At 34.5% G+C, this 21,624-nt stretch overlaps 2 protein-coding genes across 2 annotated transcripts; one reads left to right on the forward strand and one right to left on the reverse strand.

Moving 5' to 3' along the window:
* Positions 1-7,570: 7,570 nt before the first annotated feature.
* On the forward strand, positions 7,571-17,573 carry LOC108758038 (uncharacterized peptidase C1-like protein F26E4.3). The gene is made up of 8 exons (XM_018502775.1): positions 7,571-7,639; positions 9,703-9,998; positions 10,244-10,307; positions 10,391-10,608; positions 13,928-14,210; positions 15,232-15,431; positions 15,718-15,872; positions 16,152-17,573. The coding sequence occupies exons 1-8, from the start codon at positions 7,599-7,601 to the stop codon at positions 16,269-16,271; spliced, it is 1,377 nt and encodes a 458-aa protein (XP_018358277.1). The 5' UTR covers positions 7,571-7,598; the 3' UTR covers positions 16,272-17,573.
* LOC108758352 (uncharacterized) lies at positions 17,459-21,242 on the reverse strand. Its single transcript, XM_018503249.1, has 5 exons — positions 21,200-21,242; positions 20,807-21,131; positions 18,987-19,168; positions 18,334-18,702; positions 17,459-17,840 (listed from the first exon to the last, which is right to left on the reverse strand). Exons 2-5 carry the CDS (start codon positions 21,123-21,125, stop codon positions 17,607-17,609), a joined length of 1,104 nt encoding a protein of 367 aa, XP_018358751.1. The 5' UTR covers positions 21,126-21,131; positions 21,200-21,242; the 3' UTR covers positions 17,459-17,606.
* Positions 21,243-21,624: the final 382 nt, after the last annotated feature.

Below are 21,624 nucleotides of genomic sequence, written 5' to 3' on the forward strand. Positions count from 1 at the left end.
CATATATGATATATACACAGCATAAGATATTTACGTGAATCGTTTTTTGAAATAAAATATTTCAAAAATATGATACTTCGTAAACGTTTGTAAAACATTTTAAAATATTGCATTAAAATATTTAACAAAAATGTTTGAAAAATATTCTACAAATATTGTAAGAAAAAAATTTTTTTAAACTCTGATATTTTGGACAAATTTATATTTCAAAAATATTTTACGAAAAGATTTCTGAAATATTTCAAATCTTATAATAAAATATTTTAGAAATGTTTTTGAAATATTTCATGTTGTGTAGAAGATTTCTCTAGTATTTTTATATATAACATATTTCGAGAATAAAGTTACTGAGAGCATTTTTTTGTCCAAGAAGGAAATCGGAAACATGAAAAATTCCATAGTTGCGTTGATCAGAGTCAATCAAACGCTACGGTTATTATTTGCTTCGAGCTTATTCCATGTCGAGAACGGACACAAAAGAAAGATGTAATTCTCGTCAATGTTCATAAAAAAGCTGCAGTAAAAAAAAAAGAGAAAGAGCGAATTGCAAAAGAATCTTTTAATTCCGATATATTCTCTCCCGTACACGCTTTTTGTACGATCCATAAAAATAAGCAAAAGCAGAATATAAAGCAGGAGCTTTTACATCGGTCCGTTTATTTTTCCAATATCTGGCGGGGCGGAATGCTCGAACGCATTCAGAAATACCTACACGAAAGAAGTAGATACGTGCTCAGTTCAATCTTTTCCCTCGAGACGTCATTCTCTCGAAATATATCCCTGCAATCCGTGTAGAGATAAATGCACCGAAGCTGCTTTGTGGATTAAAAGGAATTTCCGACACTATTTAGAAGCAAAGTATAAAAAAAGATTAGAATTAATTTTTTCTTAAATTTTTGTAAAATTAAATTCCTGTAAAAATAAATGTACCAAAAATAAATGCTACTCGTATATTGTAGATCAAAAGAAATTTTCGACGGTACTTAGAAATAAAGTAGAGGGAAAAATTAGAATTAATTTCCCCGAATTTTTGTGAAATTAAATTCCTGCAAGCTGTGTGAAAATAAATGCGGCAAAAATAAATGCTTCTTGTAGATTAGAAGAAAATTCTGATGTTACTTACATGTTAGAAGCAAAGCAGAGAGAAAAATTATAATTAATTTCCCCGAATTTTTGTGAAATTAATTTTTGAAAATTGTGTGAAAATAAATGCATCAAAAATAAGTGCTCGTATATTGTAAATTTAAAAAAATTTTCGTTCTATCCAGAAGCAAAATAGAAAGAAAGATTAAAATTAATTATTGTGAAGTTATAAATTGAGACTTTTATTAGAAAGATTGAAGAATGTGGAGGAGTGTGTTAATATGTAACTTTTTCTGCGGCGCCCAGTATCCTTCGCAAAAGATGATGCGAGAAAGTTTACGGTTCTGTACGCCGGTCGTCTACTTTGACGCGAGCATTGATATCGTGTTATGTCATTGCGTTTAACGGCGCGCTTAATAATCAGTCTGCTGCCAGGGATTACAGAATGCTCTCCGCCTTATGAATGTATGCAAACATCATCGTCAGTCTGCTTAGCACAGGCGAAAGGTTGCCGATAGGAATTTCGAAATTTGTCCTCCTCGAGGAAATTTAGCTCTGCCTCGCTCTACATTGTGGTTTTTAAAATTTTATTTATATTAAAAAATTTTACGTAAAAATCAACTGCAGTTTCTTCAGAAAATGCGGAGAATAAGTGAATAAAATATACGTAATGTGCTCGTTGAGAGAAATGTTTTGTATGATACGTGACTTACGAAAACTTTTTAAATTAAAAAATAAGAAAGTTTTGATTAAAAAGTAAAGTTTCAATTAAAAAGTAAGAAAGTTTTAATTAAAAAGTAAGTGAAGTCTAAATTAAAAGTAAAAAGTAGAATAACCCAATTTTTATTAGAACAACAAAATTTTTTAATTAAACAGTAAGAAAGTTTCGTAAATCATATGTCACACAAAACATTTCTCTCAGTGTATGGAAAAAACAGCTTTGGTAAATTATCTAAAAATGTAGCAAGTGCAGCTCTGAAAATAGTTTTATCATATTATCAAAATAATTATGTAGGACGTTCATACTGGTCGTTAAAATGTCAAAACTTTTTGTACATTGAAAAAAATATAGTCAATTTTAATAAATATTCAGTTGAATACTGTCAACTAAATATTTATTAAATATAAAGATATATTTATTTGATACAAGAAATGTTAATTTAATTTAACAATCATTTTTTTACTAAACAAATATTTATTTACTGTAAGTAAATATTTAGTTGGCAGTATTGAACTAAATATTTATTAAAATTGACTATATTTTTTTTTTCAGTGCAACATTGCTCGTTATGTTTAAGCGTCTTACATAATTATTTTGATAATCCAATAAAATTATTTATTTTTAAAATAAAATTATTTTAAGATCTGTATCTATACTTAAATTTTTAGGTATTTCAATAAAATCGTTCTTTTCATGCGTGATAAGAGAAAATTACGAGATAAATGCATGCGGAAGCTTCGAGTGTTAAACATCGAGGATCTGAACGGGAATCAGAGATCGATACTGGTTTCCCGTCAAAATCTGCATACTCGTTGAAAGCCTGGCGAACAGAAGACCCTTCTTTCCCAAGGAAAGAGAGGATTCACCAAGAGTAATAATTTGAAGGACAATCGTTGGTTGACGTATAATCTATAAGTATACTCGCGTAACCGAGCGTTGTATCAGCTGCGGATGAATCACACAGCTGATTTGATGACAGGCGGATGTGTGTAACGAAAAAATGGGGAAAAAACCTGCGACTTGCGGAAGTGACAACTCCTTTGACTTCCCGGCATGAAGAAATAATTCGCTCGGTGAAAGATGCGATTAATTCATTTCTATCTGATGGCGTGGCGCGAACGCGCGAGTGAGTTGACGCGATGCTTATGGAATTTAATCTATAATTATGATGTAAAGACCACGCTCTGGCCGTCTAATCGGAGACACGTGTTGCATTTAATCAGAGAGGCTGCGTCACTCGCAACGCCACGCGCGGCTTCGCCTGCGCTGATCTCACTTGTCACCGTTATTGCTTCGGTATCAATCAAGGAGCGATACAAACGTGAATGAAAACTTTACAATTTTTCATGGTGCACACTTTATGCCGTACCACAGAGAGATAACCCTTTTTGACACATTGATTGCCACAATTAAATAATTTGCTTTTCGATGATTTTTTTATCAACAATATGTCAGTTTATAATATACTAATTATATTTGTCTTTCACAAAACTTATAATAAAATTTTTATTTTTACCTTCAAAAATATTAACACATTGCTAACGTTTATCTATACAAGGAAACGTTTTCGTTAAAAAGTATCTAAAAATTTAACTACACTAAAAAAATACTAAATATTTGTTTGAATAACTTTAAGTAAATATTTACTAAATGTAAATATTTATTTATTTGATACCTTTGATTTAACTCATTTTTTTATTAAGTAAATATTTATTTAATGTAAATAAATTATTAGTATTATTCAAAGAAATATGTACTAAGATTTAATAAATTTTTTTCAGATACAAACCTAATAATAATTTTATTTAAAATAATTATGTAAAAATTATAGTTTAGTACGTTGACATTTTTTACAGCAGTTTATATGTACTTGAGCGCGTTCTCTACATAATTATTTTAATAATCCAACAAAATTATTTTCAGATTTGTATCTACCAAAATTTTTAGATACTTTAACAAGATTGTTTTTTTTTTTGCTATCATGTAGACCATTAATTTTTTAATTAATTCGGTATAATCAATTAGATAGAATGAATCTATGATAAAGGAACTGCTCAAAGAAACTCTTCTTTAAATTTGACCGACTTTGAATTCGAAAAGTCGGTCACGATAATAAAACGCAGCGATAAAGGTTGCATAGTTTTCCGTCGACGGTATTCATCGAGCAATCTCGGATCTGACGTCACGCAAAATACGATTAATCGATACGTGAGAGCTGTACCAGCGATACCCCTCCACTTTTGTTTCGTGGCAGTCAAGCCATCAATGATGTTACGAATCTTTTCATTGATGGTTACGTTTTTATTTTCCTACATATTGCAACGTCTTAAAGACTGCATTGATTTCATAAAAGTTCAAATTTTTTCATATTTTTACATCGCAGAGGCAATGAATCGATTTAGACAATTCAATCTTTGCCAAAGAAAAGTATTACTTCAAGAATTGATAAATAAAATAATAATAATAAAAATAATAAAATGACATAAACAGGCAGTAGGAAACACTGCAACGCGGAAAATGGGACAGCGAGAAATTGTGGAAACGGTATTCCTGGAAACGACATGTGCTTCCTTATTTGCGTTTGCGAGCAATGTTACGGTACGAACCGTGTCAGACACGAAGCGCAATTCAGACACGAAGGAGTTTCGCGCGAGTAATTAACGACCGTGTAGACATCTGACCGTTGTAGGTGGACAGGATCAAATCGCAGCTGCAGTATGAATTCACTGTTAATGGGGCTAAACGGGTCAAGAACACTTTGTTATGCAGTGATGGATGATAATAGCTGATAAATGAATGGTTAATATTTCGTGTTACCTACTAATACGATAGCCCTAAAAGTCGATTTTTACGAGCGCAATATGATAGCCAGGTGGTAACGAAATTGACCTGTGCCGAAGAAAAAATTTATACGATTGATCGGCGATGCTTGCGCGATGGTTCAGAATCAATCAAGTGGATGATAGCTTCATAAAGTGTCATACCGATCGTCTGATCGAGATAAAGTTAGTCTGTTTTATGTAGATTTTTATACATAATAAAAAATGGGCAAATTTTCTTGACTGAATAATGAAAATATCTAATAATTTTAAGTTGGAATTAGACCGATAAGAATAAATTAAATGATATCCTATTTTTAATCAAAGCAAATTTTGGTATTTATTCAAATTTGCAAATACATTTTTTAGTTCTGTACTTCAATATTGTAATAGTGCTTATTAGCATCATTATTAAAAATTAACTATCAATGTAATTTATGATGTTATTTCTGACCTCAATTTATGATTGAGTTTCAAATCCGATAAGCCGATTCAGCGAGCAGTTCATGGAACTGAAAAATGTATTTGCAAATTTGCATATAAATGTTATTAAGCACCAAGATTTGCTTCGACCAAAAATAGTATTTTCTTATTTGAAAATATCTAATATATCAAAAAGCGAAGTTCATTTTGAATTAAAATGGGATTGTTTTCACTCATAATCAGCTAATAATTAATCGGACATATTTCGAAGACAATCAATATAAAAAACGGGGAGATCTTCCTCTCATAAGTTATAAGCTAACCCGACCCTTAGTGAAGGGAATTTATGAGATGTCGGAGGAGAGAAAGAGGTAGCTAATAAAAATATACAATCTGTGATCTTCCCTGCGGCAAAGGGAACTTTAAATTGACTATTTTCAAGGCTGACTTTAAAGTAGGCTCATTGATTTGGAGGTCCTAGAACAGTCATGTATCTTAACCTTGGTAACCTTAGAAATACTCCTGGAGTCACGCCAGTCTCCGAACCGGTCGGTTAAACGAACTGTCTGTCTCCGTCAGTGTGTCAACTCCACTTACATTAATTAGCATTCAGATCTCATCGGTCTTACTTATTCGCCGGTTGTTCGACTAAGTTTGTATTATTGTAACTTAACATTCTAGTAATTTCAGCTCGTTGGAGCCTCGTGCCATGGTCAACGTGCGAGAAGCCCAATTGCGATAAAACGAAAATAACGGAGAACTTTCAACGCGCTATTTCAAGTGCATCGAAATTAAACAGCTGTCGCGGTGCATGCCAACGCAGTCATGCAGCAAAATGTTATAGTTACCTAACAACACGTCCGGTGACTCGACTCTCCCGTTATCGCGAAATATATCAAATTCGCGAATGATGTAACTTTGGACCACGTCCAGAATCCGTGAGTTTAGTTCTCGGGCAGATGACACGCGTACAAAGGCCACTCGCATTTCACTTTACAACTTATTATTGATCTTCTTTCTATTATTGAACTTCTGTCGTTCCTTCTAGAGGCCGTAGATGACCGACTTCTGTTGTTATCGCTTCATCGCGAGTGACAAATTTGCGTATCAATGAGTACGACATCGATAATGGTAGCGCGCGATGTAGTTCTACATGGAAAGGATGGTTTTGTAGTATTTAAAAATTTAATTAGATAACAAAACTAAAAATAATTTTGTTGGCCTATCAAAATAATTATGTATGACACTCAAGTTGACTACTAGACTTTTGACAGGATTGTTATCATACTTGAGTTTTCTACATTATTATTTTAATAGTTCAACAAAATTATTTTCCGATCTGTATCTGACTAAATTTTTTAATACTTTAACAAAATTGTTCTCTCCGTATAGCTCTGTTCTTTTATTCCTGCATTAGACTGCAGTAGAACTTTCTTTCTTGTTTTCAAATATCAAACATATACCTATTTCATTTGAAGTTCCAAAGATGTGTATATACTAGTTCAGTTATTGAAAACAGATCTTATATTTCCTCGAGTTTATTTATCATATCGACGTTCAAACGATTAGAGATGCACAGAAATAATTTTGCTAAAATATCTAAAAATTTGGCTAGATTCAGATCTGAAAATTCTGTTCAGCAAAATAATTACGTAGGACGCTCAAACTAGTTGCTAGAATATCAAATTTTTGTAACTTGCACATGCTTGAGATTCCTATGTAATTATTTTGGTGGCCCAATAAAATTATTTTCTTTTAAATATTTCAACAAAATCGTTCGTATAAATTATTCTTTCCATATGCGCTCCAGACGAATATAGGCTCCGCACGGGAGAAGGATCTTAAAATGCAAATTCAATTCTCTGAGATTCCACATACAGATATCGGTGATTTATAAATTCACCAAACAAAGCCCTATCAAGTCTTCTCTTCTCTAATTTACTTATTTTTTTTTTATAACTCGGAGGTCGGTGATACATCTCGGGGTTGTCCGTCGGCCGCAAGCTCATTTATTCAATTTAGACTCCGTTTTTAATTAACATTCTTTCGTCTGTAGTCCGAAGATGTCCTTATTGTGACCTTTGTAGGGCGCGACGCTGACGTCATAGGTCAGCGGTCTCGTAGACGCACCGTTGCGCCCATTATTCTTTTATTCAACTCGCGGGTTCTTAACTAGAGTTTTACGATCTTTTGTTTGCTTTTGTCCTTACACTAATTAATATTATTTCTTCTTCTTGCCGAACAAGGAGGCGGGGTCACGGACCTGGAGATCAAGAGCTCTCTGGTATTTTTCATTTTTTTATTTGGATTTGTCATTTGTGCGTAAATTACCGTTTATTGCGTCGATGGCGCGCGAAGATGACTTTGAGGACACTTTGTGGCGTGTCGGGGAAAGACGGGTCAAACGAACGACCCACTTATGAGTTCCCGCGCGGCGACAGATTATTTGCATTAATTGCCCGTTTCTCAATGAAGGCGTTCGTCTCCGCGAAGAGTACACGCAATCGGAGACACTCGATTCTTCGTCTATACGAGCACAGAAGCAGCTGCCGATGCAGTTCTCGGAAGCATGTAGAACGAGGAGCACATTGGAGTACGCATCGTTGAGTAGAATAATTTTGCGCTTCATGTATTATAAGAATGTTATACGGATTATGTAAATTTTCACGAACGCGCCGCGTCCTGCGACTCTTCGATTAATTTCTAATCAATTTTTCTTTAATCTTAAAAATATAAAAAAAAGAATGATTATTGCTGAAGTATCTAAAAAATTTAGCTAGATGCAGATCTGAGAATAATTTTGTTGAACCATCAAAATAATTACGTAGGAAACTTACTTTCTAAAACTTCTAGAGTGAAATGTCACTCTAAAGAATAAAATCTCACTCTTAAAGATTGAAAATTAAACTATTCTTTTTAAAGACTAGCTTAATTATCTCTTTAGAGTAAGATTCCACTCCAAAGAATTTAGAGAGTAAGCATGATGAACAATCCTGCAAAAAGTTTTGACATTTTAGTAATCAGCGTCCCGTATGATTATTTTGATGGTTCAATAAAATTATTTTCAGATTTGTATCTACATAGCTAAATTTTTAGATATTTCTACAAAACCATTCATTCCGTAAAAGTCTCAATTTGTTTCATAAGATGTGATAGTTGAAGTCAAAAGCAGTTAAATTTTGTTCATCAACACGCAAATATTGTGCCTATTTCTTTCTATCAGAAATGTTTGTTCCTAAAAAATGTAATTCTGCTATTTGTGTGTGTATTTGTGTATGTGATTTGGATCTTATAGAGAAGTGCATGTACGTATTTAAATTTAATTAAGTACCATCGGCTGGAAAATCGGTATCGTTACGCAAGCGCGTGCGCTTGTCCGAACTCAGGAAGCTGAAATCACAATCCTCGTTCCAGTCTGGTAAATTTCATCAATATTATAATGCAGCTGATTCGGGTGACACTCGTTTCAGAGTTACGTGATCCGTAATAGACGATCGCATGGACCGATCGTGCGAGTAACAGATGTTAAGCTCGTTGCTGTGATGAAAATGGTTGAATCGCCGTCAACGAGAACGAATTGTTTCAATCTAATCATAAATTATTAAATTTTTCAATATATATTTGCCGTATTGACAGAGATTGATTATAAAGGGAATAGGATTAAATTTAAGTCTTTTTTATTGTTATAATAAAAATTGATTAATTTCTTCTAGATGTTATTTTTCATTATTTTCTAACTATATCTTTAATCTGTGACAATTTTTAATAAAATTAATTTTTAATAAGATTGATAAAGAAGATAATAAATATCCATGGGTTAAACATCGCAAAAATTGGTCTTAAAAGAGAGAGAACGAAGATACATATCTAGGAAATCTTCAAATCGCTATTTATATATAACGCGGAACATCGTCTAAATTAAATTCCCGCAACTTCGTACTCTGTCGACTTCTAAGGTTTGTTTTTTATTGCTGTACTAGATTGCACTAGAACGTAGTTACTCTTCCCTTTTGTCAAACTTCAAACATATACCTATTTCACTTTAAGTACAAAAAGTATATACTAAGTTCAGTTATAAAAAACAGACTTCTAAAGTGAGAGAGCTATAAAAAACTATAAATTTTTATAGCCATAAAATCTATAAAAAGGCTATAAAAAACAGCTGTAAAAACAGATTTCTCAAATAAAAGAATTAGAAGTCAAAGAGAGAGATTGACAATTTGTTCGGTAGAATGCTATGCGTGGGGACGTTGCACAAGTCTAGAAAGACTTCCATCATTCTCTCTAGAATGTTTCATGACGAATCATACGGCATTTAAGCTGCCAACACCTTGAAATCGTTCCAAAGCAGACGGAATGACGCGTCTCGCGGCCGGCCCCAACATTGCAAACTCTTGGCAACGTTATTGTTGTCAACTGCCAGTTGTTACCGAACCCTACATACCGCTTGAGCACACCTGGTTGTGCGATATTGGTGTCTCTCGAAGTTGCGCGAAGTTAGCGAAAGGACTTTCATAGAGTAAATTAAAATATTTAAAATCATATAAGAAGTCGTGAAATTAAAATACATAGAAATTAAAATAAATACGAAAAGAAGAAAAAAAACATACAAAGATTTTAATAAAAACAACATTATAAAATATATGATCCTTTCAGGATGTGGACCGCACACTGCCAAAATTTAGTATTCATTGCCTTTGTGTTCTTACCCTCCGTCGTGAGAGGCATCCCGGATTATTCTGGACTACCACCGGGACCGTATTGTGCCTCGAGGTATCCTGAAGGTAGTTGCTGCCCAGGACGACAGGATGAATGCAGCGCGCCGATCCTCAAGACGTTGTGCTACTGCGACGATTTCTGCAACCGAACTCGCGAAGAGGACTGCTGTCCAGATTACTGGTACCATTGCAGAGGGCTGCCGACCACCACATCGGCACCCGAGGAGCTAAGGAGTTCGTATATGTAAAATACAACTATAAAAATAAAATTTAAACATATATAAATTTATATAATCTACTATAATAATTTATGTGATGTATTTGTGTAATCAGACTTACCTTGCATTTGAAGAAAATACGTCTCAAGCATTGAAATTGCATAGTTGAAGTTGTTTACAATGTTGGATTTTGATGTAACTGTTCATATTTTTTATCGATACGTTAAGTTTGTGTTTTTGAAGTCTTGTGTGTTGTTTCAGTATGCTTTTTCCAAGGAAAAGAGTACTATCACGGGCAAACGTTGAAAGTTAATTGTAACACATGGTAATATCTTCTCTTCCATTTTTAATGTAAATAAACGAGAAAAAGTACACGTACGAATTCTGTAAGTTTTATTTACATTGCAGTAAATGCTCCTCGCTTGGCAAGCGCGCCGAAGTGCTCTGCGAGGAGAACCGCTGTTTGATCGAGCCGGAGTTGATGGAGGAGCTCAATTTGCAAGGACCAACTCTAGGTTGGCAAGCGGGCAATTATTCCGAATTCTGGGGAAGGACACTTCGGGAAGGTGTGGAGCTTCGTCTGGGCACTCTCAACCCCTCACAATCCGTGAGTGTTTTAGAACCCAGTGAGAAATGATAATGGAATTCATGTCGAATCGACGTCGAATTAGATGACTTCGATGTCACATCGACGTCGATTCCACTGTCATTTCTGACTGAGAATCATTACAGAGATCAGGTTTAAGTAATCAAAAGTCTGTCCATAAATTATCGCATATAAGACATTTACGGAATATATATATTAACTATAAAATAGATCATTTTCCGCGATAATGAATTTTTGTAACATCTTGATCACAGCACAATATACATTTAAAGGCGACAATCAATTATTCAAGAAGACAAATTTAAAAATCGCTGTCGGAACGGAAAGTTTTCATACAGCGGACTTGCACGAAACTCTCTTTATACTCAATGAATTCAAAATAAGGCAACCTTAATACGTGGCTGTCTATAGACGCCACCACCACGCAATACCACCACGTAAGATTAGGTCAATTGCTTTGACTTGTGCAACCAAAGTTAAAATTCTAACGGCTAAAGCAATCTTTTGTATTTCGCTGCGGGGCTCTTATGAATAAGAAAACGCCCAACGACGTTGCTTGCGGCGTCTTTTAGTCCTCCGAAATGCCTGAACACATTCCCCGAGGACGCGAATATCTTCTCCTCTATCGTAAATGAGATTCGTCAATATGCACGCAGGTAAATGGAACTCGTGATCAAAGAGGCCCCAGGGTCGTCTCGCTTAAAGCTCGCTTAATTTGTACACCCAAAAAAAAATAATTTTAATATTAGCAGAAAAACCGCTAAATCTTAGAGAATTTTATTCTTATATACGGCCTCAAGAGGAATCTTCTAAAATCAAGAGGAAAATATGCTAAGCACAATATTCTTACTGTTAGAGTATTTTCGTTTTGCATCTGCAGTAAAAATCTTGCTGTTCTTAATATGAATTTCCTCTTGTACACAGCTTAATATTCTTATAGTTAGAGTAATTTCGTCTTGCATCTGCAGTACGAATTTTACTGGTCTTAATATCAATTTCCTCTTGTATATAGATTATTTAATATTGTTTTAAGAGATATTATATATACTTTTGAGAAACTTTAATTAAAGAGTATTCACTTCAAAGATATCACAGGATTTGACGTCTATCGCCATGTTGTGATCCATTGTTAATGTCAATATTTCATGAACGGTAAGGTTCACGAAACGTTAGCATTAGATAACGACGATAACCCTTTGGCATCTTTGAAGATATTATCTTTACTGCATTTTTTTCCAAATAAAAATACCTGCATCATATCTATAACAAGCAATGCACTACGTGATAGACTTACGCTCAATCCCACGACGGTAGAACGCGGTGTCTTTTGAGGCGATCCATTCATCCACCCATTTTTGGACTTCGTTGTGACTGGAGAAGTGTGTGTCCATAAGTGCGTGTTGCATCGATCGGAAGAGATGGTAATCCGACGGTGCCAAATCTGGAGAGTACGCTGGATGCGGGAGAACTTCCCATTCAAGTTCTAGAAGTGCCTGCTTCACGCTTTTCGCGACATGCAGTCGAGTGTTATCATGCAACAAAATGACTGCGTCGATTGTTGGCTACGGATGATCTTTTTTGCATCAATTCGTCACTCAATCGGCCTTTGGAGTAACATTTAACTGTTTCGACAACTCTAAAAGCGTTTGAGCTGGATTCTCATCAATTCTTGCAGCTCGACATCTTCAAATTTTTTCGGCTGTCCTGGACGTTCTTTGTCTCTCACATCAAAATCACCGTTTCGAAAGCGGTCAAACCAAACTCTACATGTTCTTTCCGATGGAGTTTCATCACCATGCACTTCGGATAATAAGCGATGCGCTTCAGCTGCGGTTTTCTTGAGGTTGAAGTAGTGAAGAAGCACATGTCGGAAAAACAGCTTATCGCGATTCATTTTCCATCGATTGGAAAATTTCTTTGACGTCGAGAAATCTAACCTGCGAGGATTGAATCACTTTCCGCGATGTTCTAAACAAGAGATTTCTTCTTCTTCTAATATTTAAGTCTTCTTCTTCTTCTTCTTCTAATATTTAAGTGGCCCAGGTTCCGGCGATAGCAAAGACCGGATAAACATGGCCAACTAATATTTAAGTGGCCCAGGTTGCGGCGATAGTAAAGACCGGATAAACATGGCCACTAAACAAGAGACGTATGACTTCATCGTCGAAACTCGCCAGCGTTGGAGCCAGCACCCTCTAGTAGCGAGCGGCAGGAATTAAGTTTAACACTTACTATGATACACGCCAACGGCCAAAAAGCAGCGACAGGCAGCACATATTGCTTTTCATGTTAAGGCCCGTCTACAATACACGGAGTAAGAAGTAAGAGTAAGAAATTGACCAATCACAGTCGAATGTGAGAAGAATAATCGACTGTGATTGGTCAATTTCTTACTCTTACTTCTTACTCCGTGTATTGTAGACGGGCCTTCAGAGGGCGTTCCGCTTTAAGTAAACGTATTCCTCTTAACACAAGAGGAAAACTGTTAGAATAATCTCTAATACATTTTTGATGAATAGTCCAGAATACTCTTTCTGTAAAAGTTTCTGCTTAGAATATGAGGTTACCGGAAATTTTACTTTACAATTAGATTATCTTTTTTTGGGTGTACGTAATTTTCATCATAAACTTAAAGAAAAGATTGGTTGCAGCAAATTAAATGGTTAAATGTGGCATAGCATTTTTAATTGGCTGTAGCAACCAATTTTTGCGTTAGCCAATCAAAATCCTATATTGACGTTGCGTTGATAGGCTAAGCCCGTATCCTCATATGGGCAACAGCGCTTTGACACAGAGCTTTGATTGGTGAAAAGCCGGTTGTAGGGGTAAAATTTAATTATCTTTTTTTGGGTGTACATAATTTTCATCATAAACTGAAAGAAAAGATTGGCTGCAGCAAATTAAATGGTTAAGTGTGGCATAGCATTTTTAATTGGCTGTAGCAACCAATTTTTGCGTTAGCCAATCAAAATCCTATATTGACGTTGCGTTGATAGGCTAAGCCCGTATCCTCATATGGGCAACAGCGCTTTGACACAGAGCTTTGATTGGTGAAAAGCCGGTTGTAGGGGTAAAATTTACCTTCACATCATCCGTTTTTCACCAATCAGCGTTCGGTGTCAAAGCGCTGTTGCCCGTATGAGGCTGTTGCAATCAATTAAAAATGTTATGCCATATTTTACCATCTAATTTGTTGCAGCAACCAAACTTGTCTTTTAGTGTAGATCCTATTACTTTATATATTAACTATAAAATAGATCATTTTGATGCGACAATAGGTTGGCTTAAAGAGTTAAAGAGATTTTTAATATATTTATTTATTCAATATATATATGTCGTATCTAAAAGTATATTATACGACCCGGATGCACTGCCGCGGGAGTTCGACTCCAGGACGCGCTGGTCACGCGACATATCCGGTGTTCATGATCAAGGATGGTGCGGCGCGTCCTGGGCCATATCCACGGCCGATGTTGCGACCGACAGGTTCTCGATCATGAGCAAAGGTGCCGAGGACGCAGAGCTGAGTGCCCAGCATCTGCTCTCTTGCAACAACAGAGGACAACAAGGCTGCAGAGGCGGTTATCTTGATCGCGCTTGGCTCTTTATGAGGAAATTCGGGTACTTTACAATCTAATGGTGAACGAATTCAGTCACTTACACTATACTGATGAGTATATATTAAAGCTGCTTTATGAAGTACCTAAATATAAAGTATCTAAATATAGTGGTGTAATATTGATAATACAATGAACTTTGACAATGAAACAATACATGTATATTGTGTTAAACAATGTAACAATGCCATTTGATTGTTTAAAATATTCATTATGCTATTTAACTTCGCCAATTTCATGTATAGCAGCTTTTAGTGTGCATCACAATGCAAGTGACTGAATTTACTATAAAATTTTCTTTCAAATATCAAACAATATTCCTAATTGTACACAGTCTTGATCATAAATTTTATTAAATAAACATTAATAAGAATAAGAACTATAAGCCAGATTTCAATATATTTAAATTTGTGAACAGACGTTTCGACCTTATTGTCAGGTCATCCTCAGTGTATATAATGTAGAAAAATTAAATGCAAAATTAATAAAAATTATAAAACAGTTAGATACAAATTCTAAAATTATAGTTATGCTAACATGATGGTCGTATTCCTTTATATGTTTTTTATACTGCAACAATGTAATGCCTTTCTATCATGTAATATTCTGATAGTAATGACTTTAATTTTAGAATTTGTATCTAACCGTTTTATAATTTTTATTAATTTTGCGTTTAATTTTTCTACATTGTATACATTGAGGATGACCTGACAATAAGGTCGAAATGTCTGTTCAAAAATTTAAATATATTGAAATCTAGCTCATAGCCCTTATTGTTTATTTATTATTGAGCTATTATAATATTACCTTTATAAATTTTATTATTTTATATATTAACTACAAGAGTATATACTCATATATTATAAAATATAGATCATTTTGATTCAACAATAAATTAATTTAAAGAAATCTTTAATATATATTACTATTTTATGTCATGTTTAAAAAGGATTTGTTCTATAATGTACGGTGGTAAATTTCTGCTTAAACACGTGACTTTAATATCATTAATCCTTTTGTTGCAGCCTGGTAGATAAGGACTGTTATCCTTGGACCGGTAAGAACGATCAATGCAAACTACGTAAGAGAAGCAATCTACAGGCCGCCGGTTGTCGAAAGCCACCAAACCCGCTGAGAACAGAATTGTACAAGGTCGGGCCGGCTTATCGTCTGGGCAACGAGACTGATATTATGCAGGAGATTCTGACCTCTGGACCAGTGCAAGGTAGCTATAACTTAGACGGTCACCCATTAATCGAAATTCTAAAATTGTAAGAAGAACAAGAAAGTTAAAATAATGTCAATACATCATATTGGCCAATTATTGATATAATTTATGTCATTTATGTCTTTTTATTCATGATTCAGTCAGTATTACATTATTTTGATTTTCTTATTCCTCTTCAGATGTATTGATATTTAAAGTCATTATATTCTGCTGAAGGAGACATAATATTCCGCGATATTAAGAGAATATTATATAATATAAAGCAACGTCTTTTTTTTTACAGCTACCATGAGAGTCTATCAAGACTTCTTCGTATACAATAACGGAGTATATAGGCACTCTCAAAGTGCGGAATTACACGATTCCGGTTATCACTCGGTGAGAATAATCGGTTGGGGCGAGGAAAGGTCTTATCGCGGTCTACCGCTCAAATATTGGGTAAGTTTACACGATATCACACCCATATCACATGATAACATTTGTAAAAGAGAGAAGAAAAAGTTTAAGAAGTGGCACAAGTGTATATCATTTTTATACGTCATTGAATATCGTAAAAATGTCCCAATGTTTGGAAAGTTGAAATAATTAGAAACAATTAACTCTGCTAGGAAAAATTAGCTGAATCGACGTCGATCGACTAATCATTTTTTATTAGAACGTATTGAAAGTTATTGCGATTTAAAATGCTAAATAATTTAAATTTAATCTTTTTTTCAGCTGGTCGTAAACTCCTGGGGATACAACTGGGGAGAAAACGGGCTCTTTAAGATTCAAAGGGGAACGAACGAATGCGAGATCGAGTCGTATGTATTGGCGGTATGGGCCAAGACGATATAAAAAGAAAAAAAGAAACGAGGAAAATACCAAAGTACTAGAATATCCGATTGTCATAACACTGTTGGTGCATTTATTGAATCTCCGTCGTCGGTCCGTCGTCATGCGCAATAATGCGATTGTCATCGGGGACAATGAACGATACATTGATGTTCAAAAGTATGTGATCCAATTGCCTGATCCGTACATGCCTTATTACACGTAGGATCGGGAGGGAACGAGCAAGAAACGAGAGGGAGACAGAGTTGTTTATAAATATTTAATAATTATAAGTACGTGGATAGTCGAAAAAAATATCGTTATTTTCTCATTATTCGTAGACAACAATAATCGTTTTACATAGAAACGTTCTCACCGTTACGCGTCGATGATCGATAGTGTCGCGGCGACTTCGATGTGTAAGAAGTACTAAGTGCCAAGCGCTTGAAATAAATTTTATAAGTACGTAATAGTCTCTTTTTCACTTCGTTAAACGATACGATTATACTTCTACTCGCGGTTTTAAACACTTTGCGTTTTTTTAAATTTAATCTGCAGTTAAACCTCTTTGTGTTATATTTTTAAAATTAGACACACGTACGTTATGTGTGAGGAATACTCATCACGGAAAAACAGATTTGTTAAAACAACTAGAAACTTCACTGATACAGCAAATCTTCAGTCGTATATAAACAGTCAGTTTTGTACGTTAAAGTAGCAAAGTTATATGAATAAAATAGCGATTATAGGTAATCACATTCGTTGTAATAGTACTGTTAATACAGCATGACTTTCTATAAAAGTCAACCCAATACATAGATCAAAATTGTTAATAAAACATGCTAACTAAGATGACGTGTTCTTTTGTCGCTGTAATGAAGAAAACTTCTTCCATTACCTATACAGCACAGAATTTGCTGCAAAATTTCTGCACTATTACTTAAACATATAATGTTGCTGCAATATTACAGCAGTGTTGATGCAACTTTTATTCAACTTTGTGCTGTAGGGGTATAGATGTTAAACTCGCGCAGTAAGCTATAGCTTTGCTGAACCACTTGATCTACTTTTTCCGTGATGATGTTCCCATAAGGTAAATGGCAGTGTAATAGTGTATTAGGATGTGATACCACTAATTATGTTCTTAACAGATAATCGAGCTTTTTGTACATATACTTGTGCAAGATGGACAATATAATTTCCTTCAATTCTTTCCTATCGAGTTCTTTCTGTAATTGACTAAAATAAATTTGTATCAAACATATACGGCATATAACACGCAGTATTAGGCACTCGAGGGACGATTGTGCACGTTTTGTATCACTAATTAAAAGGAACTCTCTTACGATGATTTCATCGTTAGACTACGACGCTTCGTCTGTTGCTTTTGCAATGGGGACTGTACACTTCTAATTTGTCCCGCGGTGTGTTCATCGCGGAATAATCGATGGGGAATGGTATGGTATTACCGCGAATCATGCAAGCATCCGTCATACCCAGGAAATGCTCACCCGGTCCGAACGGGCCGCGGCCGAACAAGAAATTGGCGAATACTAACTGATACTGCGCCCAGCCAAGAGGATGGTCTCCATTCTGAAACGAAGTTTTCCTATCGTTATTAACAAATTTTAATAATTAAGGATTAATTGCTCTTATAAAGAAGTAATAAGAATTTAATAAAGAAATATATAATTGTCTTTCTGTATAAATAATGCTATTAGTTTAGGTCCTACCTAAACAACCTTGCTTTAAGAAATCATCAAGCTGAAATTGACCAATCATAGTCGATTATTTTTCTCGTATTCAACTGTTCTTATAGCTTTACAGCTTTTTAAAGCAAGGTTGCGGATTTAGATCAAAGCAAGGTGGATCTATAGATTAATAGCTTATTGTAGACTGTGTATAAGACTTTTTACTTCCTAAAGTTATAACTTCTCTTAATCCTCCAAATCCTAATATATTTATTTGTTTAAGCTCTTGTTCTAAAAAATTAAAAAAAAATATCTACTTGATACAGATAAAAAATTTAGTCGCATTAAATTACAATTTTAATTTTTTACGAAATTATTTTAGAAATCTAACTAACCGAAGTCAAAGAATTGTACGCGATATCCAGGCACTTGTTTATCCTGTCAGTGTCCAAACCGACCACGGAACCATAAAAGGCTGCGAGTTCCTTTTTGCTGATCATTCCACTTCCGGAACTATTTATAGCGAGGAAAAATACTCTGGGCATAACTTTAACCCAGAACGGCATATCATTGTAACTAGCACCGTCCGGCGGTGCAACGATCTGCGCCCACCAGGATAACCAGGCCTCGAGATCGATCTTTTTATTCGGCTCCGCGAGTCCTTTCTTATCCTGAAGGACCAAGCCGGCGAATCCATTTTCGATCTCCAGAAGCCTTAGGTACTCCGGACCATTCCATGACCAATCAGCAAATCTTCTCAAACGCTATCCGAAAAAAAAATATTATTTCTTTGTATAGATGTCTCGATGATTATCGATTTTATTGTATAGATATGTAATTATAAATTTAAAATAGTGTAATATTTTTTTATATACATATATCGCGGTTCTAATTAATAAAACATTTCTAGTGCGTTATTTTACTAAAGACTCCTATTCTTTTTTTTAGAAATATAGAAGAGAAAATTTAAAAACCTGAGTTTTTTAAGTATTATACTCATATTTTATAAAAATGAATGGGAAATCAAATTTTTGAAAGCAAAGTGTACCTCGGAGAATAACGAAAAGTCCTTCCTATTGATGTAACCATCTTTATCATGGTCTAAGAGGTATGTAAAAAAATGAGAAAATTTATCACGTTGAATGGGGGCTAAGGCCTCTGAACCTCCACTTTTACTGAATTCAATGGCGGATAAACTGTCGTCACTCGGAAAGCGGCTCACCCAGGTCGCTATAAAACACGGTAGTTAATTATATAATTAATTTAATTTTGATGATCAATATCCTCATCGTGAGAATAACAGAAAATAACAATAATAAATGAATTAATAATTTAAGTATCCTAATATTATTATTATAGTAAATAAATCAATTAGATATTAATAATAATTTAATTATTTGTTAAATAATAACAAAATAAATTAACATTACTAAATAAATTAATACATTTGTAACAGGATTGGCAAAAGTCCACATTTTTTGGATAAAGTCCATGCCAGTGGTAAAAACCGGTATTTTCCGGAAAAAACCGGCAAAAAAACCTGGTCTTTTCTATTAAAAATAATCAAATAAATATAGATTTGATTATTTTGAGTAAAAATACATTAAGAGAAAGACATAAGGGCCCTGTATGGGCTTGCTTTGAATCTTGTACAGTTGACAACATTATTAGGCAGAAATGTATTGCTTGTGGAACATTAGTTATAGTGGAAAAGCTCCACGATTGAAACAACATCTTCAAAAGTGTAGTAAGTTTGAAAAGAACGATGATGATAATTCAAGTAAAAGTGAATCAGACAGGAAGAGTGAAATGAATAAATCAAGTAATAGAAGAAAGATGCATCGATACCGAATCACCTTCATGTTCTTATATTTTAAAGCAGCAGTTTTATAGTTTTTACCAGTTTATTATTCCAGTGGATAAACTCCGGACCGGTAAAATTCGAAATTTATCCTGGTTTTTTCCACCCACTGGAATTTTCCTGCCAACCCTGATTTGTAATATAATTTCGACAAATATAACTTTTACGCTGTATATATAATACAAAATGAGATTTGCCTTGATTATATCAAGTACTTTCTAACTTTCGACTTTATAGCTAACTTATTATTGTAAATTTTTTTTTCTCAGAGAAAATAAAAATATAAGAAAATAAGAAAAAATGAAACAATTAATTTTTTAATAATACTACTATAAATTTTGTCAAAATAAAAAATTGAATTTTTGAAAAAGATTTTGTAAAAAATAACTGCGAGATTAATTCTCATTTCTATATATTAATATAAATTAACTTTAATCTCAGTTCAACTTAAGCCTGCGGTTTTTTTCTTATTGGATTTCTTGCGTTTTAATAAATTAGAATCAAAATTGGACTACACAAAATGCGCAGAATTTCTAGTAATTTATTAAAACGCTAACAATATAATCCAGCAAAAAAAAACGTACATCGTGTGCTGCAAGGTTTACTCTATACTTTCTTCTAACTTTTAGAACTAAAAAAAAGACAAAAAGTGAGTTAAACTAAGATTAGAGTTAATCTACGTTAGTAGAAATGAGACCTTGTTCTTTTTATGCCTATTTCTACCAATGCAATTTAACGTTAGTGTCTCGATTCAACTAAGTCTTCATCTTTTTCTAGTTTTAAGAATAAGAAAAAGATGAAGAGTAAATTGAACCGAGATTAAAGTTAATCTACATTAATGGAAACGGGCATTAGCTGAACTTGCACGGTTCATCTTTTCTCTTTTTCTCTTCAACGCAGAGAGAAAAGGAAGAAAGATAACCGTGCAAGAACTTTAACCAAAGAACAGACCAATGGATATAATAAGCAACGATTAAAATTAACAAATTAAAATCTAACAGACTCACTCCAGACGTGCACGCTCCAACCAGGCTGTTCCAGTTCGGGGGCGACGACTGGTGCGACGGCGAGCTCATCGACGTTGCTGCTGGTCGTTCTCCATCTTTTCAGAAGGTCCTTAGTCCGATCTCGTGTACGATCGCATGCCTGCCGCCAATTGGTGATGAATTTGCGAGGTACCTTGAGCGCATTGTTGTCATCCAGGCTGATCTCTTGGCTGCCGAGCGAGTCGCGTTGACTCTTGTCTTGTTCGCCGCCACCGCTCGACGTGCCATCATTCTCTGGATAATACATCGGGTCCTTTATGCTACCTGAGCGACTCTCCATGATGAACTACTTAGTCAGACGTTATGCCTTAGCTGACGTTACATATATTACAAAGGGGGGATTCACTCTCTCACCTGAAAATAATCAATTCCACCAGTCGCAGAGGTCACCGGGTCGCTCGATATTGCGACCGCGCCGTTTCGTCGCCGTGGAATCTTCCGTGGGGGTGTAATCAGGTGCAACGGCTAATGTGTAGACGCATAAATCTTTCTCGTACGACGACACTATATCTCTTGTGTGCAATTTATTTATTTTTAATCTATATACATTGATTGAACGTATTTCAATCAGAAATGATTGATCAATCGATGGATGTTGATCGATGCTGAATTTCTTGGCTGTATCAACATCGATTCGACGTTGATTGATCAATCATTTCTGGCTGGGATACTCTTCTGTTTCATTTAAAATTGCAAAAAAAAAATAAAATTTATTGCAATTAGGAAAAAAATCAAATGGATCAGAAAATAAAAGATATAAAAGAAATTGTCCTAATAAA

Source organism: Trachymyrmex cornetzi, unplaced genomic scaffold (assembly GCF_001594075.2).
Source record: "Trachymyrmex cornetzi isolate Tcor2-1 unplaced genomic scaffold, Tcor1.1 scaffold1017, whole genome shotgun sequence".
Lineage (NCBI taxonomy): Eukaryota > Metazoa > Arthropoda > Insecta > Hymenoptera > Formicidae > Trachymyrmex > Trachymyrmex cornetzi.

Excerpts from the sequence above, each read along its gene's own strand:
- LOC108758352 (XM_018503249.1), bottom strand. The coding sequence starts at position 21,125 with ATGGAGAGTCGCTCAGGTAGCATAAAGGACCCGATGTATTATCCAGAG. Across the intron at positions 19,169-20,806 it reads TTGGAGCGTGCACGTCTGGA|CGACCTGGGTGAGCCGCTTT; the intron begins GTGAGTCTGTTA and ends CGTGTTTTATAG. Across the intron at positions 18,703-18,986 it reads ACTTTTCGTTATTCTCCGAG|CGTTTGAGAAGATTTGCTGA; the intron begins GTACACTTTGCT and ends TTTTTCGGATAG.
- LOC108758038 (XM_018502775.1), top strand. The coding sequence starts at position 7,599 with ATGCAGTTCTCGGAAGCATGTAGAACGAGGAGCACATTGGA. Across the intron at positions 7,640-9,702 it reads AGAACGAGGAGCACATTGGA|GATGTGGACCGCACACTGCC; the intron begins GTACGCATCGTT and ends TGATCCTTTCAG. Across the intron at positions 14,211-15,231 it reads CTCTTTATGAGGAAATTCGG|CCTGGTAGATAAGGACTGTT; the intron begins GTACTTTACAAT and ends CTTTTGTTGCAG.